This window comes from Grammomys surdaster, unplaced genomic scaffold (genome assembly GCF_004785775.1).
Source record: "Grammomys surdaster isolate TR1022 unplaced genomic scaffold, NIH_TR_1.0 313, whole genome shotgun sequence".
In the NCBI taxonomy this organism is placed as follows: domain Eukaryota; kingdom Metazoa; phylum Chordata; class Mammalia; order Rodentia; family Muridae; genus Grammomys; species Grammomys surdaster.
The window spans coordinates 285,914-296,469 of record NW_021604732.1 but is presented as its reverse complement, the minus strand read 5'-3'; the positions used below and the strand labels follow the sequence as shown (position 1 = coordinate 296,469).

The following is a 10,556-nucleotide window of genomic DNA, read 5'->3' as shown; positions in this document are numbered from 1 at the left end:
GAGAGAGAGAGAGAGAGAAAGAGAGAGAAAGAGAGAGAATATGAATGAGGGCTCAACCATGGGCAGACAAAAGCAGAAGTACTGAAACTGACTACTTTAATTAGAACCTTCCCTGCCAGGGTAAGCAATAAAATCTAAGAATCCTTCTCAGACTAATGAAGCTGAGCTGCACAGAAGACTCTGCATCCAGACCAGCTTCCTGGGAGAAGCAGAAACCCAGAGATGCCTGGAAGAGGGTTAGACCAGAATCATTTGTAAAGAACACTCTTTGAGCTGCTGAGCTGCTCCAGGTTCCCAGCTTTCCTGAGCTGTCACTCATGCAGGGGTGGGCCTTGGTGATGCAGCTGTCTTTGTGTATTTCCTGCTGCTGTTAGAAATCCCAATAAAAGCCTTTGGCTCAACAAGTTGGACTTTGGTGGTATCTGTACCTTGGTCTGTGGTGGGCTCTCTATCTGGAGTAAGCAGACATGTGTGTGTTGTGACCACCCAGGATAAAATTTGTCCCTTTACACACAGTTGTCTTTGGACACAATTTATATCATTGTCTCAGGCTCATTGCCCCTTCCCTGGCAAACCTTTTCCTTCCTACAATTCTCTGTTCCTGAAAACCTGTCATGCCCTGCACCAAACACCTTGGTCCACATGTTTCCAGATATCTACGGAATGAATGCCTTCAGATTTCTCTTCAGCTCAGGACCCAGGCTGCTCTTTTTTAGTTCTACTTTCCCCTGATCTCTCAGTGTCTGACTTCTCCCAGTTCACCTATCAAGGGGTGAGGGTGGCCTCAGGCCCCAGCATCCTCTACTTAACAGAGTTGTAATTGTGACACCGTCCTGTACTGAGCAATGACTCTGGACACTTTTATCTTTCTTACTTTCTTTTAAAATCAATTGTGGTAACATTATCCATAAGCATTTGCATTATGTTGTTAATTACTGAGATCAATACCCATAAAATGACACACATCTTTCATAATACTCCACTGTGACATCTTAGTTAGAAAACAGTGACAGTTTGTCATTTCAAGCTTCCCAGGCTTTCAGAAGCAAGGTTTTGAAAGGTCTGTACCACTTCCTGCTGTTAGGAGGATAAACAGGAAGTGGGAGTGGTGGTTTATGACAGGCTCTGCTGAGCTCAGTGCTGGGTGGAGGAATTAAAGGACAAACACAGTTGGATCCTGGATTCAAACATGGGGCAAACCTTTAAGATTCCTTGGACTGTGTGTGGAAGGGAGATCAGAGAAGAGAGTGAAGGCTGGAAGTGTACGTGTGTGTGTGTGCGCGCGTGTGTGTGTTCAGATATTTCTGTTCCATCTTTAAGAACTGTGAGTGCTTATCTTGGATGTTCTTTCTTCAGACCTCCAGCCTCCCCTGAGACTTTCATCATCTCTAGCTCACAAATCCCCAGCAGTGCTGACATTTTCCTTTTCTCTCAGTTCTGAGCATTGGTTCCTAAGCCTCACCCATGCATGCAGAAGCCCTGGCCTGGAGTGTTCTTACTTCACTGGGCAGCTGCATTTATTTGCTGAACCTGGAACGATCCTGACTTGAGGCTTGCTGGGAAGAGGGGCAGACAGTGCTCCCTGGCCAGGGCTTGGTTTGCTCACCTCCCATTCAGTAAGTCCTGTGCAGAACTGGCAGTAATTCCTATCCAGAGCTGGACCTGGACTGTCCCCTGGCTTGTGCTCACAGTTTCTCATGTTAAGTGGCTGGCAGTGACTGTCCTTAACAATGTAGTGAAATGAGTAAGAGCCACTCAATATATTCAATATACATTCCAGGTTACAGTGACCCAGGCTTGAATATATGTCTTTCCATACCCACACACACTACACACATAGACACAAAAGGCATCCCAATGTTCACAAACTTTAGCTGATCTTAGGTCACTATGGCACTTCTCATACTTTGCTGTTTTTTCAGACGTGGCTGGGCCAATGGGAAGAGTCTGCAGTCACTTATTGTTACAATGAGGTTGGCTGCAAGCACAGACCTTCACACAGTTACTTCCTGCTTGTAGCTACAGAGCTGAAACTCTTCCAAGCTATCCTGTTTAAAGTAAGCCTTTGGTTTTCCTGTTTAATGATGGATTCATTGTGGAAAGACATGGAAACGTTAACCATTGCATAATGCACATGGCAGACGGTTCTCCCTTTACTCTCTTGGGTTCTGTAGTATGTGAGGATTGTTTCTGAGTTGTCCTTTCAGTCCTGTGCTCAACACTCTTGTCCTCACAGAGATTTGATCATTAGTCATTTACCACAGCATTTCCATGCCCTAAGAACATGCTGAACTCATGGTCTTCATACTTGACTGTTAACTGTAAAGGCTGGTGTGTAGCTACAATAAATGGTTCATCACTTACACGCAAACACACAGGTATGTAGACTGACTTCTCTTCAAACACACAGAAAAATACAAATGGAAAGATATCCACAGACGTATTTGTACCGTGAATGTTGCCTTGTGCCTTTGATTGATGCAGGACGATTGCCTCACAGAATTTCTTTTGTAACTAATGAAAGGACCCTGGTGTTCCTCTCATAGAAATTGGTGTGTCCTAGCTCTGAGGTGAGCAGATTTTGTTTTCAAAGACTCTATTCCTCTGTGTGAACAGAGGAATCGTTCACTCTTTCTGTGTCTCAACTTGCTATCCAGGGGCAAAAGTGGCTGCTCTCCTTTCTCCCCTGCTCTTCTCGAGATATGGTAGGACAGAAACTCAAGTTAGAGCTGCCAGAATGATGAATTCAGCTGCTGTACCCCAGTTCTTCAGCTCCTAGAATTGTGTTGTGACACTCACAATGAAACCAAGGAGGCATTATGTTCAGGGCTTAGACAAGACTAAGAATGTGACAGGCTGTGTGTGCTGGGGGAAGGGATGACTTTGTCTCCAGAATATCAGAGACACAGCCTCAAGACAGCAGTCCCTTTCCCACAGGTTCTCCTTCTGCAGCCATTCTAACCTGTCAGTGGACTAAATAAACCAGAATGAGGGAGAAGGGGTACTAGGAAGATGTCACAGTCTGAGGAGGCAGAAGCATATTATTCTCAGTGGGAAGTGATGTGTACTTGTAATGTACTTACCTCTAACTAGAACCAGGGGGCTCCCATCCTCACAGACAGACTTCATTACGAACAAGATGAAAGTGTGTTGGCTCAGGACCACAAGACCAAGTTCTCAGCACAAAAGAGATTTATTTGTCCCATAGGGTCAAAGGGCAGGGAATAAAAGACAAACACAGAAGACTAGATGGAGGGAGGAAAGGGAAGTGAATAAGGGAGAAGGGGAAAATATATTTGTAGCTAAGGATCTTGTGGCTCATAGGTAAATGGCAGTTTATAAAGGCAAATAGGGAAATCCTGTGTTAGGATGAGGTGTTTAATTTTTATTGGACGTGTTAATATGGTAACCAAAAGTGGCTTTTGATGTCTGGATGTGAATTCTTTGACAACTAGACCTTGGTAGTTGACCTCAGTAAGAGGAAGTGTTCTAATAAACAGGATAGACATTGGTGGGTAGCTCTAGTAATACAATCTAATGAGTTTTGCTTGTTTGTGTGTTTGTTTATTTGTTTTTTAGCAAGACAGAGATAATGGAGGAGGAGGGCAAGGCCTGCCAGAGCCATGTTTGCCACCTTGGGATGGCTAGCTTCCCTTCACAGCCCATGCCAGCTGCTGACAAATTCTTTCTGAAAGATGTCAGCAACAGCTTTCCTCTGTCAAGTACTGAAGCACACTGAAGCTGATTAAAGTCTGAGCTAACATTGGGTAGTGAATGTTTCTTCTACACAGAGTCGAGGTGTGTATTTTAGGAGCATGGGAGGGCACATCTCTCCACATGCTCACATTCATCTTCAGGACTCAAAGTAGGTGTGGGAGCCTCTACAGCAGGACACAGAGGCGGGTCAGTGTCTACCAAGGGCAGACTGTTCAGTGGAGAGTATTAGGAAGGAAAATCAGAGAGAGAATATGGTGTCAATGCTTGTTATCTCCCATGAGCTGAACACTGATCTGAATGGAGAAAAGTGTGAGTAGAGCCTGGAAAGAGGGATGGCCACAGAGTTCAAAGAACAAATAGATGTAAAAAATAAAGTCTTATGTGGCAGAGCATATCAGAGTGACTAGCTTAAAATAATCGTCTATACATCTATACACTTAGGAATAAGCAAAGTGGAGGTGCTTAAATGCTTTATTGACAAAGCACCAATACTACCATTGTCACCAAAGAACCCAGATTTGGTTAGTACATGGAGTTATTAGTGTTAATTGTTAACTTGACAACATCTGGAATCTCCTGAGACATTCATTGTGGGTATACCTGTTGGGTTACACTGTGTTTGTCTACACCATGTAGGGTATCAGATGCCCCTGTTTCAAAAACCACTCATAGCAATGGGACAAACAGAGCTGCCTGTGAGAATGCAGAAGCCCATGAAGACTTCTGCAAGATAAAAGATCCAGGAATCTTGAGGAGAAAATATGCAAACCAAATCCATATCGTGTGTGTTTTTTTAACATATTTATTTTAATGGAAATGAACTTTGCTCACCTATGTGTACAATGTTGAAGATGCTTCTTTTTCTACTAGTGCAGCACGATTGAGCACTTGCCATGGTGATCTCGCAGCTCAGGAAAAGGAAAAAGATGAATGCGCTTGCCCTCCACAGAGACTCCCCCCACCCATCCCCAAGAGTAGGCTATGAGTCAGAACCCAAAGCGAGGCTAAGAGTAAACACTGATTGGAACTGATGCCTCATTTTTTTCATTATTCCCAGTAGTCGACGGGCATAGATATATATGGTCCCTCCTCCTTCTCAAAAAGCCCCTTATTATTCAGAAGAGCGATTGCATCATTGGCTGCAGCATCAATAAAGAGATTCTGCAAATAGTAAGCCCTCTTATAATAAATGACTGAAGCGACTGGCCCACCAATAGCCAAAGAAATTCGTTTGATATATTTTGATAGCTTGTTTTCTAAGGACTCATCATTGCCTTCTGCAAACAAATGGGGAAACCGAAGGTGTACCTTAAAGTCATTCACAGACATGTTAAAATCCTTGGCATAGTTTTCCAGTGAGGCATCATCCAGCCCAAAGTAAGACCTGTAGAGATTGAATGTTTCATCTAGATTCTCTAACTCACCCATGATCATGCCTCCAAATGGAATGGATGCCAAAGTTCCAGCCCTTACAGCCTCCAGGAAGACTTTTTGCTTCAGGGAATCTCTCTTATACTTAATGGTGGCCTCAGTAAGACTTTGCAAAGACAGCAAGAAGATGTGGCGCTTGTGGGCTGGGAGACCCTCTAGGAGTTTGGTTTCCAGCTTTGGGAAGTCATAGTCTGACATATGAAAGTTAGAGACTAGGAAGACAGGCGGCTCATGGAAGAGAGCCTCCTGAAGGTGCTCTGAACAGTCATCTCTAATTTTCATGAGGACCTTCTCCTTATTGAAAGTCTTAGGTTTACTCTTCTGCTCATTGTCTAAGTCATTGTCTATCTTGGTTCTGACAAAGTAGAAATTCATCCCCATCATTTCAATGGCTTTGGCCAGTTGTGCATCATTTTCTTTGAAGCGTGTAGACGAGATGATAATGAAGAAGTCGTACTCGTTGAACTTCATTTCTGTTAGGTAGCTTTCTGGTGGGAAGTTAGTGGACCCAATGCCAGGCAGGTCCCATATTGTCACCTTCTGAAGCTTTGGATGTGGGTATGCAATTCTCTTCATGGTTGTCTCTACTACCCCAGTGGCAGCTGCACCTTCTTCTTCCTGTCCCACCCCCCTCAGGGCATTGATGAAAGTGGATTTCCCTGTGCCTGTTTCCCCTGTCACAGCTATGTTCAGAGGAGCACTCTCAATGTTTTTCAGTGCATTTTCAATTACAGAAACAGCTTTCTGAAGCTGTTTTTTCTGTATGTAAGCCTCAATCAAGGTCATGTTGTCCTCAGAGATGATTTTGCTTTCCCTCTTAAAATTCTGAAAGAATACATTAAAGCTGTAGTCCCAAGACATGGCTCTGTATGGAAGAAGCTGAATGGAGAAGAGAGGAAAGAAATGCTAATTATTAATTAAATCAGGACAAAGCCTTGATGTTTCCTCTTATATTAAAGTGAGACCCTCCCTCGATCCACATGAAATCCAGTATTGCCTTTCCCCTCTTCTCTAGCTTGCTGCTTCTATTGCTGACATGGATAGAATGAGTCCTCTTGTTCAGGTTTCACTTTCGCCTACAAATTTCCTCACATGTATTGGTCTAAGTCAGACTTCACTTACTCTGTGAAGTTACCCACTGCAGCCTTTATTATCAGTTTTAAGTTCTCTTTAAATTCCTGTATTTTCTTTAAATGAGCAAAGTTCATTTCCATTAAATTCCTTTATTTTCACTAAAATGAACCCATGCATGGCACTAACCCTACAAGGACCGAGCAGTACATTCAATGTAAAAGAAGCAATATTTCTCCTGGCTGGGTTCTCAACCTTAGGGAAACCTTTACTAAGGTAGGTCCTTTAGAACTCTGGCCTCATTGTGTAGTTATCATATATTGAGGGAATGACACAGGACAAGGGGCAGAAAGACTGATTTGAAAAGTATGTCCACTAACTGCAAGTTCCCCCTTTTGTCTAAGTAGAAGTGGGACATGGCCTCTGCTGTAGGCAGACTCCTAAGAGATCACAATGGGCCCTGCTTCCTGCTGTTCAGAAGTGCAAGTTGTATGCTCCCCAGTACTGTGTTCTTTGGGCCCATGTGGTTGGAAATCAAGACAAACTGAGGTTCAGAGCTTCCAAGAGATTATGCATCCAGTGAACACTGCAAGCACTGACGGGTAAATTCTGGGAGAATTCTGACAAGCATTTAATGTGGCCCAGATTTTTAAGGTAATAACATTTCTGAAAATCACACTGGCTTGGATACTTCAGAAGACACAAAGATTAACTTGGAAAAAGAGTTAAAACACAACTATGGAAAAAGACTACATTGGGAATCACTATTTCATATTTACCTAAGTTATTTATAGTATATATAGGAACACATGCCTACATGTTTATATCCTTTAAATGAAGTCATGATACTTCCAGTGGTTGACAATGTCTTCCTCTGAGTCATAGACTAACAGAAACTTCATTGTCAGGCATGAGAAACTTCTTTTGAGTTGTTTGACAGTGGTGTCCATGATACTCCCCAAATTGCTGTTGCCCTTACTTAAGCCACAGAAGTTGAAGGTCACTTTTCTGAAGATACCACACACTTCAGATACAGGACTTAGGGATGTCAAGCTGAATTTGATCCAGAAGTCTTTCCCTAATGACTAGCTTTCAGAATATCAGAAGGTGCTGTCATGTTGCCAAGGGAGGAAAGTAATAACTGATCTAGCTGTGACACCTATGAAGCACAATGATTATCATTACATTGTGATAACTATAAAGGTGCAATTGTGGCATTTGTGTGTTGATGATAACACAGCATTGTCTAGTTTGATTTCAGGCTGTCTGAACAGGAAGAAAACCATGTCTGGTAACTGAAAACCTAACCAACCATATGTGACTAGTGAGGTCATAGGTCTCAGAAGAGAACCCACTGAAGCCAGTTTCCTATCCAAATTATAATTCCTAACTGCTCATCAATTCTTATCCCACAGGTATGTGGGACTCTCACTCATCACCCATCAAAGATGCTTCTTTTCACAGCAGTCAGGGATCATGTCAGAAATCCATAACTACTCACAAAACAGAGAGCAACTATCTATGCAGTTCTCAGCCTCAGTTGATAGATTACAACATAAGCCTTACACCTAAGACAGACAACACTGCACAAGAGGGTGTGGAAAGACTACAAGAGTCAAAAGACTGGAAAGTCTACTGTAAGACTGAGTCTTCTACATATGACTGGAATGAAATACCTGTGAATTCTCAACAATGTGGCCATTAAACAGACCTGAACAATGACACCACCAGTTGATGTGCAGAAGTGGATGTGGGAAATTGCATGGGTTGTCACACTTAGGTGAAGAGTCACAAGCAATAAAAAACTGCAGAGTGGCAGAGTTAGTTTTACCCAGAGATGAGCTCCCTAAACAGTTATTCAGTTCCTATGTTCATCTCTAATATCTGTCTGTCTGTCCATCTGCTTGCCTATCTTGTCTGTCTGTATATCTCTATATACAAGCTATACTAAATGTATTCAGCAAATTGAATTTATGTATTTGGTTATATATATGTTACAGTATAAAGAATTAGAGGCCTTAACTTTGAAACAGAATGGGAATCAGGTCAACCTTCTTGTCTCCCACCCTCCCACCCACCCCACTGAGTTAATTTCCCAATGCCTCAGAGACTTCAGATCTACCATCTTGCAGTGCTTGATAGGCCTCTCAACTACCCACTGCCTGTCCTGTCAGAGTCACCAGATGTCCACCCACCCATTTCCCCAGGGCCGTCAGCATTCATACTGTTGGGTCTTAGACACCCAAGTTCACTTGACCTTTGCTGACCATCCCACACATCAGAACTTCTCTAAAAATTAATTTTATTTATTTACATTCCAGATGTTAGCCCCACTCCTGATCCTCCCTCCAGAGTTCTTCACCTCATCCCCTTCTCCTTTGCCTCTGAGAAGGCTTCCCACCACCAGGCATCTGCCTTCCCTGGGGCATCAAATCTCTAAAAGATTAGGTGCATCCTTGCCCACTGAGGCCAGACAACGTAGTCCTCTGCTACCTATGTGTTGGGGGGAGGGAGGATCTTAGACCAGCCCAAGTATACTCTTTGGTTGGTGGTTTAAAGATTAAAACTCCATTAAAAATTGTAGTTGAGGCTAGAGAATAAAAATTCATTAAATCAAATGCTCAATGGAAAGGCTCACCAACAGAGTGAATCATACGGGGAGAGGTATTAGGAGTTTAAGACAATATAGAGGAATTTTCCCCAAATTGTCCCCAAATTCATGGACAGTAAAGCACATCCAGATATATACAAGAAGCATGTAGAACTCCAGATACACAGGGCAGAAATAGAAACTCTTGAATTCATATTATAGAGAAAACTCTGAATATGCAGAGCATATAGTTTTGCAGACTGAAAGAGAGGAAGAACTTTAAAATAGGTCCTTCAGAGTAACAAGTGACTAAGGGCAGAAGAATCCTTGAAAACCAGAGGGCCTAACATGATCTGCTGGAGCCTTTCTGTGGCTGTTTCTGATCTGGGATTTTATCTCCATGGGGCAAATGAAGAGCATACAGCATGTGTAGAAATATAGGAATTTCAGGTCTCAAGAATCACAGCTGTCAGTAAACTCAAGAATTAACTGGCCCAGGACACATCCTAGGAAAAGCACAGAGCCCAACATAAGAAGCTGGGCCCTTAATACAGTACACCTGGGTAAACAGAAGCTACTTAAGCTAACTCTCTTCATTGTAAAAAGATATGGTGCAAATTTGAGTTACTTAGAAACCAGAGCCTTGGAAAGGAAACCGGTCCTGAAAACGGCTGTTTAAAATCTCTTATGGATATTAAGTCCTTGTAAATTCTGTGAGAAGGGTATATAAACTGCCCTTAGCTTTAGTTTGGGGTTCTTTTTGCCTGCATGCAAGAGAACCCCAGTGCACTGGTATTTGTCAATTTATCAGTTCTTCAATAAACCTCATGTAATTGCAGCGAATCCCTTCCGTGAGTATTTCTGGAGGAATGCAAACCCTGGTTTTGGATCTTTAAGTCCAACACATGGACTCCAAAGACATCTGAGTATCCCAACCTGGACTCTTTCTCCAAGCTTGACTGCTCCAGAAGACAAGCAAGCCCCACAACACACAGGTGGAAGATAGGGGTTGCCTTCTTTGCTTTGGGATTCTCTGTGGTTCAGAAGATGGTCACGGAAGGATACTTCTTTGCCCAGGATGCTCCCTGAGTACAAAACCCTGAGCGTTCCTTTCCTGGTGTCAGGACACCACTCATTATGTTATCACACATCTTGGGTTATAGAACAAGATGAACCTAGACACCCTTCACTTACCTCAGCAGTGGTGACCTTGATCTGGTGGCAACAACACTTCTGTGAAGGCTCTCCTCTCAGGAAAGGTCTTTATCTAAAGCTGGAATTCAGGTTCAGGATGTTTATGAAGAGAAGACATGAGGTGTGGAGTTCTGGTGTCCCAGGAAGAACTGCACAAAGAAAGGAGGAGGCTGTGCGATGGACAGTCTGATCTACCTGAGTTTCTTTGTCCTTACTGGTCCATACACAGCCCTTGCTCTCTTCACTTTTCTGCCTGGATCTGAGCTCTATTTATCTAAACTGAACAAGGGCGGCGGGGTGGGGAGGAGGGGGATGCTGTAGTCAGAGTAGGTTTCAGTTTCAATTCCTGGAAATGGCTAGTTTGTAAGAATCAAGGGGCAATCCTATTGTGTTTTACAGAAAGAAATAACCAGGAATGTTTGGAAGTATGGCAGTATGGCATGTGTGTGTTGGGGTGGATGCTTCTGTGGGCCCATGCTGAGGCATCCCTTCCTCCTGAGGTAATAGCCACAGGAATAGAATAGTTATTTAGGGCATGGGAAGGGGAGTTGGG

General features: G+C 43.1%; 2 protein-coding genes across 2 annotated transcripts in view; both read right to left on the bottom strand.

Moving 5' to 3' along the window:
* LOC114629635 overlaps positions 1-4,657 on the bottom strand; it is a 21,309-nt gene extending 16,652 nt beyond the window's left edge. The window contains exon 1 of the mRNA XM_028777705.1: positions 4,549-4,657. The gene's annotated coding sequence lies outside the window, so the exon portion shown is untranslated. The remainder of the gene's footprint in view (positions 1-4,548) is intronic.
* LOC114629636 (T-cell-specific guanine nucleotide triphosphate-binding protein 1-like) lies at positions 4,171-10,272 on the bottom strand. Its single transcript, XM_028777706.1, has 2 exons — positions 10,004-10,272; positions 4,171-6,027 (listed from the first exon to the last, which is right to left on the bottom strand). Exon 2 carries the CDS (start codon positions 6,007-6,009, stop codon positions 4,765-4,767), a length of 1,245 nt encoding a protein of 414 aa, XP_028633539.1. The 5' UTR covers positions 6,010-6,027; positions 10,004-10,272; the 3' UTR covers positions 4,171-4,764.
* Between the last annotated feature and the right edge of the window lie 284 nt (positions 10,273-10,556).